This window comes from Syzygium oleosum, unplaced genomic scaffold (assembly GCF_021117445.2).
Source record: "Syzygium oleosum isolate NSW1041296 unplaced genomic scaffold, Sole_v2.1 Sole_v2.01, whole genome shotgun sequence".
Classification (NCBI taxonomy): domain Eukaryota; kingdom Viridiplantae; phylum Streptophyta; class Magnoliopsida; order Myrtales; family Myrtaceae; genus Syzygium; species Syzygium oleosum.
In genome coordinates, this window is record NW_026607485.1 from 33,397,983 (window position 1) to 33,418,374 (window position 20,392).

The 20,392-nt window shown below is 43.7% G+C and overlaps 1 protein-coding gene across 1 annotated transcript; it reads right to left on the bottom strand.

Moving 5' to 3' along the window:
• Window positions 1-7,501: 7,501 nt before the first annotated feature.
• LOC115682539 (GATA transcription factor 19-like) lies at window positions 7,502-9,268 on the bottom strand. The gene is made up of 2 exons (XM_030606776.2): window positions 8,709-9,268; window positions 7,502-8,159 (listed from the first exon to the last, which is right to left on the bottom strand). Exons 1-2 carry the CDS (start codon window positions 9,195-9,197, stop codon window positions 7,830-7,832), a joined length of 819 nt encoding a protein of 272 aa, XP_030462636.2. The 5' UTR covers window positions 9,198-9,268; the 3' UTR covers window positions 7,502-7,829.
• Between the last annotated feature and the right edge of the window lie 11,124 nt (window positions 9,269-20,392).

Sequence of the window (20,392 nt, forward strand, 5' to 3'; positions counted from 1 at the left end):
ATCTCGTAACAACCTCTAAAAAGTCGTTTCACCCAACTTCAATGTGTTGTAACCTGCAATTTGCAATTCCAGACAACATTATGATTAACTATCTTGTGTTCCTGATGAATCGATAGGAATGGAAGCGGGACGGGACGTCGTCCCAATGACATTTTATTACTTTTCAAACCCGCCCCAAAACTTGCTACAAATTTCAATATAATGTCTCAAACCCATCTCACTAAAGTTGTTGGTTCCCGTAGGGTACCTGCGGCCCTCTCAAGTATTTTGTAATAAATAATGGTTTTTTTGTTAATGTATAATAAACAATCTTAAATTTGCAAACTCCCTCTTTGGACAAAGTAGCGGATCTGGCTCCGTCATCGTCTGCAATACACGCCGAAACCCTAGGGCAGCTTGCAGCTCTCTCTCTCTCTCTCCTCTCTCCTTGAAGTGAAAAGAGATGAAGAGATTGTACTAGAGTAGTACTATTTGACTTTAGTTAACTCATTAAAGTTTGGGAAGTGGATGCACTTATCTTCGAAGTCAGGCGGGTTATGGGCCAGTTCAAAAACATTACTCTAGCTCACTACATTAGAAAGTCTAATAGAGTAGCGGACTGGATTAGTAAAGCTCATAAATTGAATATTCTACTTTCTAACTGGATAACCCAACCCCCTTAACCCTTTTGGAATTTACTCTGTTTTGATGCTCCGTTGCCTCCTTTTCTTCTTGTTTACTTAGGGCGCGTTTGGCAACCAGCCAAATAGTAACTATTTCTATTCTTTTATTTCCATAATCAATTTTGGAACAGAATTCCGTTTGGCAAATTTTTTGTTCCCAGAATCAGTTTTGGAACAAAATCGAGAAGCAAATGGGAACAAGAATAAAAAATGGAAAAGAAATTTTTTTTTTCTTCTTCTTCTTCTTCCTGGCCTGTGGCCGGTGTCGGCAAGGGCGTCGTGGCCCTCGCCAGCAAGGGCGAGGGCTGCCCTCGCCGAATCTAGCATGGACGACCCTCGTCGCCGCCCTTGCCAGATCCGGCGAGGGCGGTTCGCGGCCTGGGTGAGGACGACCCTCGCCCAGGCCGCTAGCCGCGACCCGTCCTCATCGGATCTTGCTAGGGCCGCGATGCCCTTGTTGGCCCTGGCCTGTGGCCAGTCGCCGGCTCTGACGACCTGGCCAAGGAAGGGAAAGAAGAAGAAAAATAGAAAGAAAGAAATATTAAAAAATTCAAAATATCCTTACCAAAAAAAAATCAAAATATTATTAAAATATTATTAATAAAAAGAAATTTTATGCAGTTACCAAACCCATTTCTGTTCTTTTTCTATTCCAAGAATAGAAATTTTGGGCAGTTACCAAACACCTTCAAATGCTTAGAAATTGTTCCTGAGCACGGAATAAAATAGAATCATTTCCGAACAGAAATTATTTTCGGGAACAGAATGGTTGCGAAACGCACCCTTAGTGAACCTGTGCGGACGGATCCAGCGCTTTAAGTTTGAATTGACTCGCAATTAAACTTTTAAAACTCACGAATCTTGCGAAGAGTGACCGAAGAAAAAGAAGAAAGAAAGCTGAAGTGCCACCAACATACCAGATTGGTGAAGCAGCGCTGCAGCAGAAGTCAACGCGGGCCATTAACCCGAAAAGCTTTCATACTGCACGCGTTGTCCGTGCCCAACACCGCATGCCGGGTCGATTCGTGAACTCTTTTGTTTCCACCATGAGCAACATTGTCAACAACTTTTAGGAAATCCCTTTTGGTTTGGACTTGTCGTTCTGGTTCTTTTCTGCTGAATATTAGGCAGGCATGTTCCTATATGTTGTGATTATTTAAATGAGCATTTGTTTCGGGAAAATTGTCCACTCGGTCATAACTCTATCTTTTCAATTTTGTCAATTTAGACCTAAACCTTTACGTGAAATTCCAACATGGTCCTTCCGGTCAATTTTGCTGAAAATCGTTGATCTGGCGGTGTGCCATGCAGGACAGGCCACGTCAGCGATTTTCTACATTGGAATTTGCGCAAAAGGTTTTTGATTAAATTGACAGAATCGAAAAGTGTGAGACTAAATCGGCATCCGTACAATAAGTTTAGGACCGATCGGGTAATCATTCCCGTTCGTTCCTGTCGCGCGCAATTGGTACGTTTGTTTGAATGAGACTTTCGAACTTGGATTGGAATTCCACACTTTCTGCAATGCCCCTTTTCTGAGGTATAATAGTAAGACCGTGTGTTTTGGAAAAGCTTCGATGTGGTCGGGTTGCGGCATCGTTCTTTGAAACTAGTTACCTTTGGTTGAACGAGAGACTAGACTTGAATTGGAATTCCAGACTGTAGCTATATGCTCATCTTTGATATCACGACGCATAACTTCTGCATTGCTGAAAAAGAAACGGGAGTTCCGCAACAAGCGAAGAGAGGAACAGCGGCATCGCAGCATACGAATACCCATTTTTTCTCTGAAGCATTCCTCGTAGGAATTACCTTTCTCTGTTCCCCCCATCGCCGGGGTCGAGATATAAACTTCCGCAAGCGATATCTTTCAAACTGTACATGCGCGCGCATGTTCGTTCATGACAAGAAAACCACTTGCGCCCAAAAAGAAACATTCTCCTTAGCCGGCGGGTATCGAGAAAGAGTCATTTCTCCGTCCTGATTGGATGGTATTTGTCTTTTGATTAGTGAGTTATGAGCTTTACCTATATACTTATTCCGTTAGATTTTATGTGAGTAGTGTCCTTAAACTTATAACCTACTAACCAGAGTTATGGTTAGGGGGAATTCGCTCCGACCAGAGAGGAAAGAAAATACAACCTATGCAAAATGAAAATCAAACCACGGACAAAATCCCGAGCGCTAGGACAACTCTGGGGGAGCGCACCACCGGTACGATACTCTAAGCAATGGACCGAGCTCTGAGCAATGCACATAACTCATAAGTTCGATTCATGTTATAAGTGAAATTCCGAATAACTCGTGCCGAGTTGCCTAACTGCGACATATCTCGTGTGAAGAGATTTCCTGATAGTTAACATTTTGGTAGGGCAACAGCGATAGGCTTGCCAACCTCGGGCCTTTGTGTCGCGGGCAGTGCGGAAAAATTATGACTCAAATCGAACATTTTGTAGTGAGGGTAAGACTCTTAAGAGAACGTCCAGAAAGATCGCTAGCACTATCTTTAATTTAGTGTTGAAACTATATGTAGGGTCGGTGGACGAGAAAGTTTCTACAAATGTGATCAAGACACGGTTTACAACTCTGTTGCCCAAGTTTTTCCCAATCCCACCTTATTCAACCGGACTCATCCTCTTTGTCTTGCCTTTGAATTTACAAAATCACTTCTTATTTGACCACCGTCGATCGTGACAAAATGTGTTCAACACCCACATTTCCCAATTCAAGTTTTACGTAACCGATAGGTCACTCATTTGTCTTACCTTTTTTTTTTACGCATACTCGTCTAATACGGTCATCCGCGCCTTATTACAAGTATTTTCTTAACATTTTCGTGCTCGTTCTTACGTGAACTATGCCTATTAACAGAAGTGCATCTCAATTAGTTATCCGACATAGACCCTTCACGCTTCGTAACCACGTGGCACTTTTAGATCGGTCGGTAGACTTTCTGGTCCCAACACCCGAGTCTTTTGTTTTTGAATTTGCAATCAAATGTATAGCCATGTCTGTGCCAATAACACGAAGCAATTTAAGTTATTTTCACGGTATGGATGGATGAACCGTGTAGTAATTACCTCATCGTTTCAGGTAGCTATCACGAATTATGTCGAATTTCAGAATGCTGTCGTTCGTTGTCGAAAATATTGGTCTCCTTGACGACCAATTCAAATTCTCCTTCTTCTTCTTCCCTCTCTATAACCAGTGAAGTCAAATTCCATTCTGGTTCTCCATTACTGTGGAAGTCAAAAATTCAAAAATCCCAAGCCCGTTCAACAATTTCGATCAAGAGGGGAAGAATCGAAGCAATTGCTGGCGGTTTCCAATGGCTCAATATAAGTACGAGACGTCCTCAGACGCATTCTCTTCATCGTACCCATCAAGAGACTCACAGCTTGCCACAACCAAAGCAGGATAAAGCTAGAGAGATTCTTGGAAATCGGCCGAGGATGGAGAAGATCCTAGCTTCAAAAGTAGCAGTCGTTGCGATGATTTTGCTGTTTTTGATGGGAGCATCGATGCGACCGAGCGAGGCGTGCCGGGTTCTAATTAACGGCCACGGAGGAGCGCGGGTCAATACTGAGGAGCCTAGTCTAATCGTTCTCCAGACCCTGAAAAAGGGTTCGGCTCCGTGTACTGGGAACTGCGCCGGCTACACTCCCGGGAGCAGCACCACTACCAGCACCACCGGCACCAAGGCCTTCGCGGGCCGATCAGCCATGGGCGTGCCTCAGCGTGATTATTCCGATCGCGTCCCTCGATTTGGTGTCGCTTCCGATCGTAAATAGTCGGTGCTCCATGCAACAGACACTCGCGAAGTGAATTGAGTAGTTATAAGCAAAAAGATTGAAAAGGAACCAATACACAGTTTACGAGCACAAACGAAAGTTCTTTCTTTCCTTTTTTTAATTTTTCGGATGGATGGTTTCCATCTGTTGTAGAATGCATAACTTGGGAAACATGTTTAATTTGTTAAATTTAATCCTTTAAGCCTAATAAATTTGTTAGCAAGTTTTTATAATTGCAAAAGGCGGGAAGCGACTACCCGATCTTGTTAGCAATTTTGCTATTCATTGTTTTGTCAATCTGGGATTGATGAAAAACCAGAGTGTTGTTGAAAAGTTACCAAAGCCAATAATGTGTCGAGTGAATTTCTACCGAGGATTAAGCTAGAGAAATTCGATGGGAAGACAACTTTTGCCCGTGATAAATTAAGACATGCGCTTCCTAAGTGAATCAATAATTTGGCAGATTAATTTGTTTTCACATGTCATAACTAGATCTTTGCTCGAGTCACTGAAAAATTAAATTTTTATTTCTTACGCTGACTTATATGTATTAAATTCGTGTTAATGCGTGTCACTATTGGAATTGCCATATAATCATTTTACACGTCCTAATTTGTGTCAAAAATTGCCAGACCCGAAACATAAGAAATTAATATTCTATACCTAAGGAAGGTATAAAATGCAAAAGCTTCATCATAAGAATCAAAACTCTATACCGGTATATCGACGATCAAATATGCCCTCAATCCAACCGACAAAGCTTGCTTGGAGCTTCTCTACCGGGGGAACTTCGGCGTTGCTCTCAGCTTCTCAAGTCGCACACGACCACTTTTTCTCCATCTCTTTTGCAGCTCGCGTGCCCCCACTCACGTTATTGTACGTCAGTCCATCTCTTTTGAAGTGTTCTTTGCCTCTTTGTAACGAGTTCCCTCCGGGGACCATTCAAATGGAAACGGATTGGGGCTCGGGTCGAGCCTACCGTGGGCGGCCCGAGCTCGAAACCCAACAATGGATGACAACGATTTAGCAGACACGATTGGAGATCGTGTGATGCGAAACCTAGCTGTGAATCAAAGGAAGCGCGCGATAGACACATCTGGCTTCCTCTTCACAGTGCATGTAAGTACAGACTCTTTTGCTTTTTGAGTTTGTAGGAGCTAACATCTTCCTTTATGTAAGGGAAGCTGTTGTAACGCGAGGAGCAAGAGTTTTCCCACGAGTTTTCTTGAACTTAGCAGAGGTCAGAGGTCTGGTGTTCAGACCTTCTCAGAGTAACAAGATTGGTGTAGTATTTCGGGGGTATATATGTTGAACTTGCCCCATGTACATACATGTATATAACAACAGAAGATATGGGCTCGATCCGACATACGAAGGAACACAGAACTGTAGTTTGCCTATAGATTTGCATTGGAGAAGGAGTGGCTGTATAAAGATTGTGAAGGATAACATAAGCTCTCGAAGATGTGGTCCTATCTATTTGATAAAACCTTAGAATGAATCATTGCTGAGTTGTGTGGGTTCATAATTGACTCCTATAATTACTTATAGTGTATGCATGAGCATGGGTAATATAACGTGTAGAACTTAGGTTTTGCATGGAATTTTTGAACTTGAGAATGCACGATAGCTTTGGCTATGAAAGTATTTACACACCTATAACTACGTGATGTATTCTACCAGCTTAACAGAGTTTTTTTTTATTTTAAATAATTTATATATGTTCTTTGGTCAAGTCTATTAATTTTATATTTGTATGCCGAAAGAGTTGATTGTGTTTCATATATATACTTTACAGTCATTATGTCCTAGATATGATTTATTAAATGGTAAGCAGTAGTAACGAAATCTTGTTACTAGATACCGATATTTTTCTCTCGGATTATTATCAGTCGAAGACAATTGTGGATTCGAACTGTCTTTGAACATCACCCATGCAACGGAGAATGTGTAAAAGTTCCTCTACGATTGACGCTGAATCTAGTAAAAATCCTTTTTTGTAGACTCATTTACTAATTCAGCCTATTGCATTTTCAATTGCAATGTTTTATAGTAAACATTAGAAGAAATTCAACGTATAGATCATAATGATGATGCAAATGAATGGTGTTTATTGCTCTATTGCACTGAATAGGTAAAGAGAGTGTGTGGTCTTGTAGAGATTACAATTTTGAAAAGGATCATATTACGATTTTGTGAGTGGTTCGACAAACGCTGTAGTATAGCCATGACATTTCGTAACAACTCCTAAAAAGTCATTTCACCTTACTTTAATGTGTTGCAAATTGCAATTCGAGACATGATTTTGCCCAAATTTACCAAACTACATATGAACCTTTCAAACATCTATAGACTAGAGTCAAGAAGCAGGTTCGAAGATTATCCCTTCTTGCCTTTTCCTTTTTTTTCATTATTTTCTTCCCTCTCAAGCAAGCCATGGAAAAGAAAGAAAAAAGAACGGTACGATGGACCATAAAGTATGATTGTCTCCATATGTTTTCTCCCCGAAATTATCAGTCTATGAACCCTAGTACCCTCAAAAGGGGTCAGGGACACAGAGTTGAAAGGAGACCTAATATGGACAAAACCCATTCCCATGCTCTGATCGCTGCGCAGAAACCCTCCTCTCTTTTTCCTTCACCCCCTCCTGGATCGATCAGAAAGAAAGAGCAGCATTATGATAATTGGCTGATCCACCTGCACGTAAAATCTTATCAGAACTTTCATCGATCTCTCAACATCACCCCTGCTTTGTTTTATGAAATTCAGCAACGAGCCCACGAGGAACGGGTCAAGAGCAGCTCCCAGCTTCGCTCCGACACACGCACGCAGGTGCCACACATGAAACTCCAGTTCGTGTAATGATAGGAACGGGCAGTCGTTCGCGTTGGGGTTTGGTAAACGCTCGACAGATCAACCACATCAAAGCCTCTACTTTATCATCAGAGAGTGAAAACTAAAGGAAAGCGAAGTTGCAGAAACGTGGGGTTGTACAAATTTAGCTCGAAAGAGAAAGGCGAAAGTGGGGGGGGGAAGAAATATTAATAATAATCAAGAACAAGAAAATAGGAATTTATCCCATTTGGGGACTCCATCTGGGCAAGAGAAGAAAAGGAAACAGCTGGAAAAGTTGAAAAGAAAAATATAATATTAAAAAAAAAAGGAAAACAGAGGAAGGGAACAAAAAAAAAGAAAAGAATTGGACCACGACCATAACTATCGCCATCATCAACAAGCTTCAAAACATCAACGTCGTGATACATATGTTAATATTTTATATGGAAAAGGACTGGGGGGGGGGGGGGGGGGGCGATGTGATCTCGACTCTTTTATCCATCTTTCTTCTTCTTCTTCTTCTTCTTCTTCGTGCGTTTCTTCATCTTGTGAAGTCGTGGACGAGACTGGGCCTGTCCGTGACGTTGAGGCGCCACGAGAGGAAGGAGATCCCGCCGTCGGAGGAGTCCCGCGCCGACGCGACGACGTCGTCCTCCATGAAGCGGAACTCGTGGTGGTGGTGGTGGTGGCCCGATATCGCCGCCGGCGAGAAGCAAGAGGGCACCTTCTGCGACGCCGCCTGCGCCTGATGGACCCACTGGTGGCCGTACACGTGCTGCGCTTCCGCGACTCCTCCTCCGCCGGAGGCCGCGGCAGCCGTCGCTCTCCTCTCCTCCTTCTTGAACCGGATTCCGCAGGCATTGCATAGCGACTGCACATTCAGAAAACGGTGATGTTATATACCGGAAAAGTTGGAGAGATGCAACATGTTAACGGACAGGTATCAAGAAATAATCATCGAACTATGATATATGTATGGTCAGCGGCAAAGATTACGACATTGCTTGACTTGGAGAAAAAGAACTGAAGAAGAGCTTCGATATATACACAGACACATACATTAACACTGCACTAGTGCAATCATTATGGATGTTCAGAAAACACTAGATGATGGTGATCTTCGTCACTCTCATGTGCGAATGCTACGTTATCAGTACGATGAACGGAGAATTCGAATCGTCGTAATTTTGATGAACAGATGAACCGACCAACCAAAAATAAAAAAAAACAAAACAAAACAAAAGGAACTCCATTAAACAAATTGCAGAAACCAGAACGATTTTCGAAACAACACACGTGAAACATTCTCGATCATATACAATGCACGGAAAAGGACAAAAAACTAAAATGCAAGAGCTTATGCAACAGTCGGACGTACACACGTATCGATGTTGCGATGCATAATTAATCCACAACGCACCTTTGGGCCACGCGGACCGTTGCGCCAAAGCGGAGTGGAGGTGGTGTCGCAGTTGGCGCAGCGGCGAGCGAGAAGGGGATCGCTCGCCGCCGCCGCCGCCGCCGACTGATTACCGCCGCCGTTTCCACCGCGGCTGGCCTTGCCGTGCGGGGCGTGCTTGGGCTGGAACACGTCCCAGCAGAAGTTGGACACGGTCGAGCGCCGGTGCTGCTCTGGGCGGGCGCCGCTCCCGCCGCCGCCGCCGCCGCCCCCGCCCCGTCTGTAGTGATCGTCGGGGGCGTCCTCGGGGACGACGAGGCGGGTGGAGGGGGTGCCGAGGGAGAGGGTGCAGTCGACGGAGGAGGAGGAGGAGGAAGGTGGGGAGGAGGACGACGAGTAGTAGAGGTCGTTCTCGTCGAAGGGCTTGGAGAAGAGCATGGAGAAGGAGGAAGCGCCCTGGTTCCCGAACGGGCCACACGGGCACGGCTCTCTGCTACACCTATGCATCATCTATCTCCAGCCTCTCCCTCTCTCCCTCTCTCTCTTTCTCAGTATCTCTATCTCTCTGTGCCCCGTGTGTCTGAGCTGATCTTCTCGTTCGAGATCACGTAAAATAGTGGGGAGGGAGTGAGAGAGGGAGAGGAGTGTGAATGATGAGAAGGATTGAATGGGTGGTGAGGGAGAGAGTATATAAGGTGAAGGAGAGGGAGAGAGAGGGAGTGGGAAGGGGTCGAAATAGGAGTCAGCAGCAGGTTGGGGCAGTGACCCTGTAGTGGTGGGGGTGCGATTGTCGTGGAATGGCCAGGAGGACTAGGAGGAGGAGGAGGAGGGATGCGCATACGAAATTATGGGAAAAGAGAAAAAGGACAGAACGCAGGGGGAGGGTCCCAGGTTCAGATTGCCATGTTGTAGAGAGAGAGAGAGTAGAGAGTAGTGAGGAGTACTTTGCGTTTAGCAGCCACAGGGACCGGTGGTGCTTGCGTTGCGTTGAGTGGGAAAGTGAGTGAGTGAAGTGCGTGTTTTCTGCTGATAGGCAGATGCAATGGGTGCGCGGTTGCTCTCTTTGGGAGTGTATTTATAGGCCCCATTTGGAGAGAGCGGTAGAGAGAGCGAGCGAGGGGGGTCAGGCCGTATTATGGTATAAAATAAACATCCAAGTCCATTGAAGCGATGTGCGTATCTTGATGAGCCCCCCCCCCCCCCTCCGGCATTCAAAGTTTAGCTCACGCGTGAGCCGAAAAAGCCGCCGCGCATGAGTAGGTTCGATCGGGTTCTCAAGGGGTCCTCGGCTCCTCGCTATTACTTGTTAGCAAGAAAGGAAGGGATTATCGTTCGAATTTGTTCTATAACATTGGGCTCGATTAATAAAGCGATCAAAAAGTCGCATGTTTCGACGTGATGTGTTATTATGCTACTGTCCTTAAAAAAAACAACGATTACGTCGTTTTATGAGTTGAATCCAAGTATCATGCCGACCCTGTTTACATCCATTCGGTCATATTTCTCTCTAGGACATACATACCCTCTTTCTAGAATCACTCGAACTTTCCAAATCTAGAGGCGTGGCTACTAGAACGTCATCACATCGACAACAGAGCATGATGTTACCATCGCCAGTCGCGCTTCTCTCGCGGGAATCTCCTGTTAGAGCCGGCCGAGTCCATACAGATACGACCGGTCGAATACTCAATCATGCGGGTTTCACATCGGTCCTACAAGCGCGCGCACGGAGCCTCGGCGCGATCAACCGTTGCGATCTCATCCGATCCACGGGGCCGCGCTTCTAGAGAGAGAGAGAGAGAGAGAGAGAGAGAAGGGGCACAGGGAACAAGGCTGAGAGTGGTGGTGGGTTCTGGTCAGAGGGGGGGGAGGGGGGATCGGGGCAGTCAAAAGAGGGCCACGTGAATACGGGGGAGGGAGGGAGGGAGGAGGAGGAACGGTCTTCCATGGATCTATCTAATCTGCACCACGCCCACCCCCCTTCTCCGATCACGAGGCTCTCTGTCTTTGTGACCTTATTCTCCTCATTTTTTGCCCAAAAAAAAAAACATTTCAATTAATTAATTATAAATTATAATATATATAAATGGAAATGGAAATGGAAATTCATCCCCCAGTCCCAGTCCTACTCCTAGTAATTACCTTTTACCTCTCACCCCGCCTCTTGTCACTTTGCCTGCCTCCCAAGGAAAATGGAATACACCCCCACGCGCCTTCCCCCCCTTCCCCCTTCCCCCACGCGCCGCCGTACGTGGCCATTTGCATCTAACACCACCGTACATCTATGATCTACGTACGGTGCGAATTGTATACACGTGAGGCCAATAGCAAATGTCCTCCCCTTTTGGGTGCTGTTTGATGTACGTGGTGATTCTTAAGGACGACGATTTTGGTCGATTCTCGATAGGAGTCGCTTGACAGGCGAGTGCGCGACCGCCGAATGTCGATGGAAGAGCCGAGCTGTAGGGAGGGAAAGGGACCCGATTTCAGATCTCGTCGAAACGTTCCGAGGGAAGAAAGGAGTCGTCCCAATGGTTCACATTGCCCCGAGCCCATGTCGCCGGAGCCGGTGCGCTGCTGCTCCTCCTTCCCCCCAGTCTCGGTCACCGGCTGACGGGGTATCTTCCCCGTACCCACATTAGTCCTCATGGTGATCATGCGCGAATGGTGCAAGAATCTAACATGATTGTCCTCTTGAAGGTGTTGTGTTGGGTGTCCAATCGTCGGTCAATCTACGTTGTCCCGTCCGTATGATGTGATAAAAACTTAACCCCCCCAACCCAATTTCTTATATAAAAAATTTTTTTATTTATATTTATATTTATATGTTTTGCTCCATTATTATTAACATGGGAGCACGAAATTCACAAACAATCAAAACGATCAGTGATCGTACCGTGGAATCACGTGAACTGCACACCAATGTCTTTCTCTCTTCTCTCTCCCTCTTTCCTCCCTCGTCATCCCCCATAATAATCACCTCAACAATCCCCGATTCCTCACACAAATCAGTCCCCACCATCAGTCACTGCCCCCACGCCACACTAAAAAAAAATAGATTATTAAGAAAAAAAGAAGCATTCAAAACCATTGCTAATTCCTTTATATTATATATATGTATAAATTCGATAGATCTGTTCTATCTCACGAGTAAAATCGATTTTTTTTTTTAAAATGGAGGGTAAATATAATACCGCAAAAAAATACCGTCAACCCTTTTTTTCATCACAAAAAAAATCCTAAACTTACTCACTATTACCGTTCATTTCAGGGTATATTTGTCTGGTACAAGTTCGAGATTTTTTCTACGACGCAAAAGAAAGTTTTAGTGTTTGGATCATAATGGGCAAGTAATTCGAGGCATTTTGTGTTACGGCATGTATGATCTGAAGTTTCTTTTGGTGGTATTTATTCTAAAATAAATAATGATATTACTTCGATAAGGGAAAAAGAGAAGGCAAAAAAAAAAAAAAAGGCGAAAGACGGAGAGAGACGCGAGGGGGAGGAAAGATGTCCATGTAATCATCTTGGCTTGCTGGGAGAGAAACCATCTTCCGGGTCAAAGATGGGAAAAACTCGAAAAAGGGAAAGCTCCCCATCAAAAGGGCCAAAAAAAAAAAACCTAATAAAAACCCCCCAAAAACCAAAAACCCAAAAAAAAAAAAGCAAAAAACAAAAAACAGAAACATCGTAGGGAAAAATGATAAAAAAAGAAAGAAAGAATAATCCATGGCAAGACCCGACCAATCTCCTCTGGAACATCGACCCTATTCAATCAAAAGATTCAAATGAATTTTTTTTTCTTCGAAAGAAAAAAAGATAAAATGACGATGGAGAGAATCAGATCTTCTTGAGATTGGTGAGTTTTGAAGGGATGGACAAGAGCGACGACCACCACTTTCCAAAAGATGCTCCTCTTCTTCTTCAAATTCGCGCTTGTTTGCATGCACCACCCCAAACAAAAAACACGCACAGCAGCAGCAGGAGGGAGGGAGGCCGCGAGCGATCACCCCAAGGCGCAATTGGGCACACATCAGCGTTGGTTGGTCCACTTACACGTGCAATTTCTTATCTATCTTTTTATAAACCCGAAGTTTTTTATGATTACTAACCGCGTCGATTAAGAAAAATTGATTCGTTATTATTGTTATTCCGATTAACGTCGCTCTTCCCAAAGAAAATCCAGCCATGTTGAGCATATGTTATGGTTTCAAAAAGATCGGCAGAGGGGATGTTTGGTTTTTCGTCTCGTTGTTTCCGACTAACGAGGTGCGTTGGTTTCGAAAAGGGGTTATAAAAAAATTGGGAAACAAAGTGACCATTCGCGAAGGATTCTTAGGGTGTGTTTGTTCAGTGAAGAACTCGAGATTTTTGGGTAACATTTTCCTGGAGTATGATTGGTTCTATCGTTTAGAAGAATTAGTCAACGGAAAATATTTTCATCATCGACGGCAAGTAATTCATACCTAACTTTTTATTCTTTTTATTTTTTTTGTGAAACAAGCGCGCCCTAAACTAAGGATAGGTCTTATTTGATTTTTGATTTTCATGTTTGTTGACGATGAAATCGGCGAAGGAGGATGGAAACCGAAATTGGGCGTGGACGGACGGATGTGTCAAAATCGTGAGATGAAGTGCGTAATTTCTACATGAGCTCCCAGAAGTTTTGCGAAATTGCTAACGTTGCTTCATAGAGCGGTAGCAGCCGCTTTGTTTTGGCACTAGATGTTCGTATTCGGATGTAAGTGTCTTTCCATCAAATTGGTCTTTGAATAAGGGATATGTACCGGGATGTTAAACAGTGTATCCCAATCGGAGTAAAAAATTTCAAACTATGCTTACTGCGACACATTTACTCAGTGGCATAAAAAACCAAAAACTTATACTTACGTGACACATTTACCCTAAATTTTATCATGTGACATAAAAAAACCCAAAACTTGTATTTATGTAACACATTTACCCTCCGTCAAAGTTCCGTCAGATGATTTTTCAGCTAGTCACGTGTGCGTCATGTTAACAATGTTTGCTTTCCGGCATCCCTGTAGGTAGATTTTTAACGGTGCTCAGTGACGGAACATTAACAGAGGATAAATATGTCACACACGTACAAATTTTTAAGGTAAATGTGTCACAGTTAATATAATTCAGGATTTTTTGTAATTTTTTTTTTTTTTGGTAACCCAGGGAACCCCCGCACGGCCGACAGCCGGGAGGTAAACCCTGGGGGCGACACGTGCTAGCCACCACACACGTGCACCGGTTAAGTCACCCTGCGGCGCCCGGGATTCGAACACTCAACCTTTTGCGAGAGAAAGATTGCCCTTTCCAGCAGCGCCACCCAGGCGGGTGGTGATTTTTTGTAATTTTTTCCTGTTACTAATTACAAAAATATCTATGTGGGCCAAATAAATATCTACTGTAATTACTATAGAATATGTCTAAATAATGGAAATGCGGGATATGCTCTATCATCCACCTCGCACGAACCTTTCATTCCCGTTCAATCATCATCATGTCTTTGGCCAAACCCACAATCCCCCCTCCCAAAACATAAAAATGAAAAATGGAAAAAAAAAAAGAAAAAAACAGAAAAGAAAGGGAGAAAAAATAAAAAAAAAATCAATCATGATGTAATGTGGCTCGTTGGATTCGGTGGGGCCCCCACCTCCGGTCGCGCTTTTCCCAGATCGCGCGGATCGTATCTCCTGCTCGCCCTAAGCCCGACGAAAAAAGCCCCCGCAAAATTAATAACAATAACAATAATTAAGATTGCTTAATTATTATTATTATAATAACAAAATCCAACCATCCAGTCGCCCGATCCAGGCGCCACGTCACCCCGATCCGCGCTGTGTGCCCGCAACTCCTATTGTATTCGGCCTAATATCCAGATTTTTTTTAAATAAATCGCGCTAAAATAAAAAAAGAAAAACACGATAATAATAATAATAATAGTAATAAATATCGAGAAATAGAAAGGAAAAGGAAGAAAAGGAAGGTGGATATTATGGCACAGTATCGAGCGCATAAACAACAACAACACATTCCTCAAAAGCCACGAGATACAACTGGAATGAATCTCCGACATCGCTCAAAAGCGTTTCCGCCACGGAATCTCTCTCCCCTCTCTCTTCGCGAAAACGCAGGTCGTTCAAACGTTGGACCAGACCAGATCGCAGGATGGGGGTCAAAGTGGGGCCCCCCCGCCCCCCGACAAAACGGAGTCCCAAACTGAATCCTAACAAGAACGAAGAAAAAGGGGGGGGGACGGGCCATGCTACAAATCTTAGATGTAGTAACTCTTTATGGACTAAAGTGCGATTATTAATTATTATAGTTCGGAAGAAGATCCGACTCGAAAAGTAGCAGCAGACCAGCTAGTCTCTCCGTCTCCCCCCCCCCCCTTTCTGTCTCTCCGGTCCGGCCCCGATCGAACCGAACACGTCGCCACGGCCGGGACCGGCTCGCCCGTCCTTCTTTTTCGACGTTCGATGGTGTCCCGTGCATCGCCTTCCGAGGTCCCTTCGATCGATCCCCATCGCCTCGATTCGACCCCCGGCTATTGGGGGGGGGGGGGGGGGTGGGCAACGGGCAAATCTTGTTCAACCAAAAGAAAGTGTGGAAAACCCATGTTTTCTCCGACAGTGCAGCCCCTTGAAAAGGGTCGTAAAGATATGCCTTCCCTACGCATCAAGTAAATTACCATGTCGTCATCTTTTATCCTTCACGTAGCAGCAACCAATGCGGATCAAGAACTGATTTTTACACCGACCCACTTCTTCGAAAAAACCAATGCATAAGCCACCAAATCCTTGTGATCGTATTCAAATTTGTGTCGAAAATGGTACTTCGATCGAAGCATATTCTTATCAAAACCACCCTTTGAGCTACAGAACTAGTTTATCCACACATGTCATCCCCCATTGGTCAAGTTGTTTTTTTTCCCCTTGGTGAGGTCATCGGTCAAGCTCATGATTCAATCTTTGAACATGTGCTCTTTGCTGTCTCTCCAAGTCGAAGGCAAATTTCTTTCTTTTGTTTTTCTTTTCCTTCTTTTCTTTTCTTTTCGTTTGGTTCCGGAACTGGTCCTAGTGTGTGCATCAAGAAGACAAGAACTTTTTCAGGTACCACTAAAGTTAAAAAGGGAAATGCGATTGAAGCAGTTCGAGGAAGTAAAGCAAAAGCGAGAGAGGAGAGATGGAGAGGGAGACAGACCCAGATTCAAGATTGGGACCAGCAAGATGGCATTCGGAAAGAAGTGGGGAGAGATTGCGTAGGAGGAGAACCCTCCCTGATAAGCCGTCCTACGAAAAGATAAAGGTCGAAAAAGAAAGGACTGTAACCCTCTGATTGTCCCCGCTCTATGCAGATCTACACCAAGGAAGGTACAGTGAGCCATGCACAGGCTTTCAATAATTAAGAAAAGTTGGTAAGCACCGAATCACTCTAATCATAAGAGTCCATACCGAGGAAATCGTCGTCGAAATACGCCATCTCGGGTACGACGAAAGGGGGGCAGACGGGTATGTAACAAAAGAAGAGTCTCTTGAGCGGGAGGGTTCCCTGAGCATCGGTGCGCACTTATCGAAAGGGAGAGTGTACCAATGTAGAAGTGCATAAGTACGTCTACTAATCTGGTTAATGCGATTTCGACGTAACCCGACAAGCTGATTCGGTCGAATGCAATCGAGAGCAGGTATTTTGTTAAGGAATACTTTTTAGAACATTGCGCTATCGAGATATTGTACCGAGAGAAAGTACATGTATCAATGTGTCGAAAATACGCCTTTAATAACGCACGCTGAGAAAATGCTATTCCTGTTGCACATAACATAATTCAATTGCATTGACAATTACCTTTCCAAATCACCTCTCTTGCCTTTTCAATACAGCTAATTAGAGCCCTCGAGGCATTTTCTACACTTAACCATCATATATCTAAAAAATTACGCTACGAATCGAAAGTCCGATGCCACGCGGCTTAATCACGAAATCGCGTGATTAGCAGTATATTTTCAATTTTGCAAGTTACAAATTGAAAGAACTGAGCAGAATACTTGCACGGATCTGTACTTCGTTTCTCGATAATCTAACCTGGCCTTAAAGATCGTCTTAGGTCGCCCAACAATGGCCGCACTCGGGTAAACCACCGTTCGTCACGGCGAGCTGATCGATGACGCGACGGCGACACGTGGAACGGGAGGGAGGAAGGGAAGGGAAGGGGGCTTGGAGCCTCGGAATGTCATCATCATGTCAATCTTTGTTCGGGGCTGTTCGGGGATCTTGTAGCAATTCCAGACGATCTTGCCACACATGGTTTTGGTCGCGTCTTTCCCAGGTGCTATTATTTCGCGAGGAACAATCGAGTCGTGGGAATCATTTGACTTTTTTTCCTCCTCTCCCTCGCGTCAATCTTCACCGCCATCATCAATTAGATTGCACGACCATATACGTGGATTGCCCATGGATTTTGCCTATGTTGTTTCCTAGGCGTTGTCATGATTCGTTTGGGTCTTCCAAGGACGCCAAGGAAATCAATCTTTTAGTTGATTTGAAGATAGGGATAGGGGGGGGCGAGCGATGATCATCATCGTCGAGCGGGCTCGGACCGGGTCGGAACTCGACTCGACGTCGAGCCTAACTTGATTTATAGGCTTGCCCATTGTAACAAATGAGGCGATCAGTAGAGAGCCCTAGCTCTAATTAGCCTTGCTGAGGCTGCCCGAAGATCTGGTCCTAGATGTAAGCACATTCGTATTCTCATAAAACTATCGAACCAAATTTTTCTAAATTTGCACGTAGCTCGTAGCCTTGCGTGACCGCATTGGAAAGGGATAACTACACAAATGGTCTCTAAACTTTGGCTAAATGTGTAATATGGTCCCTAAATTTTTAGCTCAATGTGAAATGCGATTCTTGAACTTTTGGTACATGTTCAATCTAGTCCCTCGACTATATGAAAATGTTCAATATTGTCCCTGAACTTGAATGAAATGAAGGACAAATATTGTACATTTTCATTTAGTTCAAGCACTATATTGAACATGTACCAAAAGTCCATGAACTACATCGAACAAATTAAAATTCCAGGGATCATATCGAATAAACGAAAAGTCTAGGGACGAAATTGCACATTGAGCTAAAATTCATGGACCGCATTAAACAAATTAAAAGTTCGTGGGCCATATTGCACATTGAATTCGCGTCCTTTTCTAAACGTGCACATATGAACGCATTGAAAACTTGTGAATTACGTGAGCAGGTCGCTGACCCCAAAAAAAAAGCAGGCATTGGGTGGACATACCTTCGGATGTTGAGATGCCCAAACCTAACTCCGCAAATTCACGGACGCAATTTAATTTCGAATTTAAATACGGGCATACGGTTTGAGAAGGCGAACAGAACTCTAGCAAACCCCCCCGGTCAACGTAACAGCTTATGTTGGCCCTTCCTTGGCAAAAATGGAAAACCCAACTCTCCATAGAAACGCGCCACGTGTCGCGAGAGCCCGATTGACAATTATTGACGGCTCGTATCCAATCTTAGGCATCGCATTGATCTAATCGCTAATGAGCGACTCTACCTAATTCCAAAGCCCGTGTCATCAATCTCTAAGCCAACTAATCGATCGAAACTTTTGGACAAGAAGTAGATCTCGATTCGAATCGGGATTTTTTCCTCAAATAGCTCGAGCAAAAAATTTTATCTAGCGATGCCGGATTTACTAAGATTTCGAAATCGATTTGTTAAATAATGTGTCGGACTTCGCCCCGTGAGTCGATATTAATAAGTTAAACTCTCGGCATTTCTTTTGTTACATTTGAATGTTGAGCAAGTGTTGCTAGGCCGTATGAGCCACCAAAGCTAACCAGGCCTGCCCACAATGGGGATTGAGCCCATAGTCAAATGGCTCGTCTGCTGACTGTGGTTTTTTTATTTGCCGGCAGGATTTTTTTTTTTTCCCTTCTCTTACATCACATTTGAACATGACATATAGTTTGCTGAGCAAGCATGTGAATATTTAACCATCGAAGCGTTTATCCAACAGCTTAAACCTTTAAATCAATTGACAGTATAATTCGACAGCACTCTGCATCGTATTGGAAATGGAGTAGGAGGTTCGTTGGAATATCTTGAGACTCCTAAATTTTCCTTCCTCATAGCTTGGTCCCTAATTGTAATTAGTTCCAATACTTAAATCTTTGGCGAAATCTCAAATTCATGCAAACTAAACCTCTTCAAATAAATGTTTTTTGACGTTTGACGTGAGAGTGAGTGAGGCACTCTGACTACGCACAAGGGTGTGAATATGACATTTTGTTCAATATTATCCCGTGCACTACCGAAATTTGCATCGACTCACCGTGTCTCTTAACGTGACAGGCAAATAAACCCTATTTGAATTTTACCTAACTCATGATCGAAATAGGGTAGATTGTTGATTAATTAAGATTGATTTTCCTTCACTTTCAATGACAAGACAAAAAAGCGACGCGTGATTTTATCCATGAATGTGAAAAACTAAGTTTGTTACTTGTAAGGTCATAATTCGGTCGACATACTAATGAAAAAGTACCTGTTCAATGAATATCCCATGTCTCTATGTAATAATGACTTTTGACATGACCAACAGACAGTTAACTTTATGCTCGATTGCCCAATATTATATGCATCATCACTCAAGAGAGAAAATTATCAAAAAAGTCCTAAATTTATTGTAATTATGTCAATTCAGTTTTAAATCTTATTTATTTATTTTTTTGTCAATTCAGTTCTAAATTTTTTTTTATTGGCCATTACACACGAACACGGTGTATGAACACCAACCTCTCGATCCAGGGCTTTGGGGGAGAGAGCCAAAGAACATTAGAACATCGCAAGTTAATCTCGTACAACCAACCCAAATCAATAGTGGGAAATGTGGGGCTAAAACAGGCAGCAATGGAGGTGGCTTTCAAGCTAATTAAATTGGGAGAGGGACGTAAAGAAGGCCCAACAGCATTTATAATGTCCTGGAAGTGCCAGAGGTTGCGGAGGACGTACGTTTATCCGCTCAACCGCTCACTTTATAACAAGACATGACAGGTGAACTTAACCATCACATAATCAGTGGGCGTTTGTATGATCGGAAACCCTAGATATCAAGTGTTGTTTGTGCATGTACATATCTCTTATTTAGCGTGTGAGTATGCGATGCGATGTGATAGAGTAAAATGACTACGGCTCCGGCGGGAGACTAGTCCATCGTCGATCCATGCTGCACTCCAAACGATGTAAAAGATAATTAAATGAATAAGCCAAGTTTTGTATTTATATTATAGGGGGGAACTTCCACTCATACAGATCTACAAGACCCGAATACTTGAAATCATCATCTAATAAGTGAGACTCGAATAGAAGTCTGGATGCGAAACTCAAACACGGACCGATATGTGGGGAGCCGCATGTGTGCTGTGCTCCTAACCACATATACTAGTATGTTCCTAAACCTTTCGGCATTGAACCGAACATTAGTAGTTTTCTTGATCCATTCATTCAATTGAATGCAAACTTTATCTTCAAAGGGTTAAATTGGCCGCTATACACACTTGCGTATCCCATCAGAGTCCTGTTTCTGAATCGATGCTATAAGTGTCGCCAAAATCTTCAATTTTACAATCCAGACTTGTGTCAATTCGCACCAAACCCAAACGCATTAAAAC

Bases quoted from the DNA above. Each gene is read 5' to 3' on its own strand.
- LOC115682539 (XM_030606776.2), bottom strand. From the start codon at position 9,197: ATGATGCATAGGTGTAGCAGAGAGCCGTGCCCGTGTGGCCCGTTCGGG. The intron at 8,160-8,708 runs GTGCGTTGTGGA...CTGAATGTGCAG, and splicing joins ACGGTCCGCGTGGCCCAAAG to TCGCTATGCAATGCCTGCGG.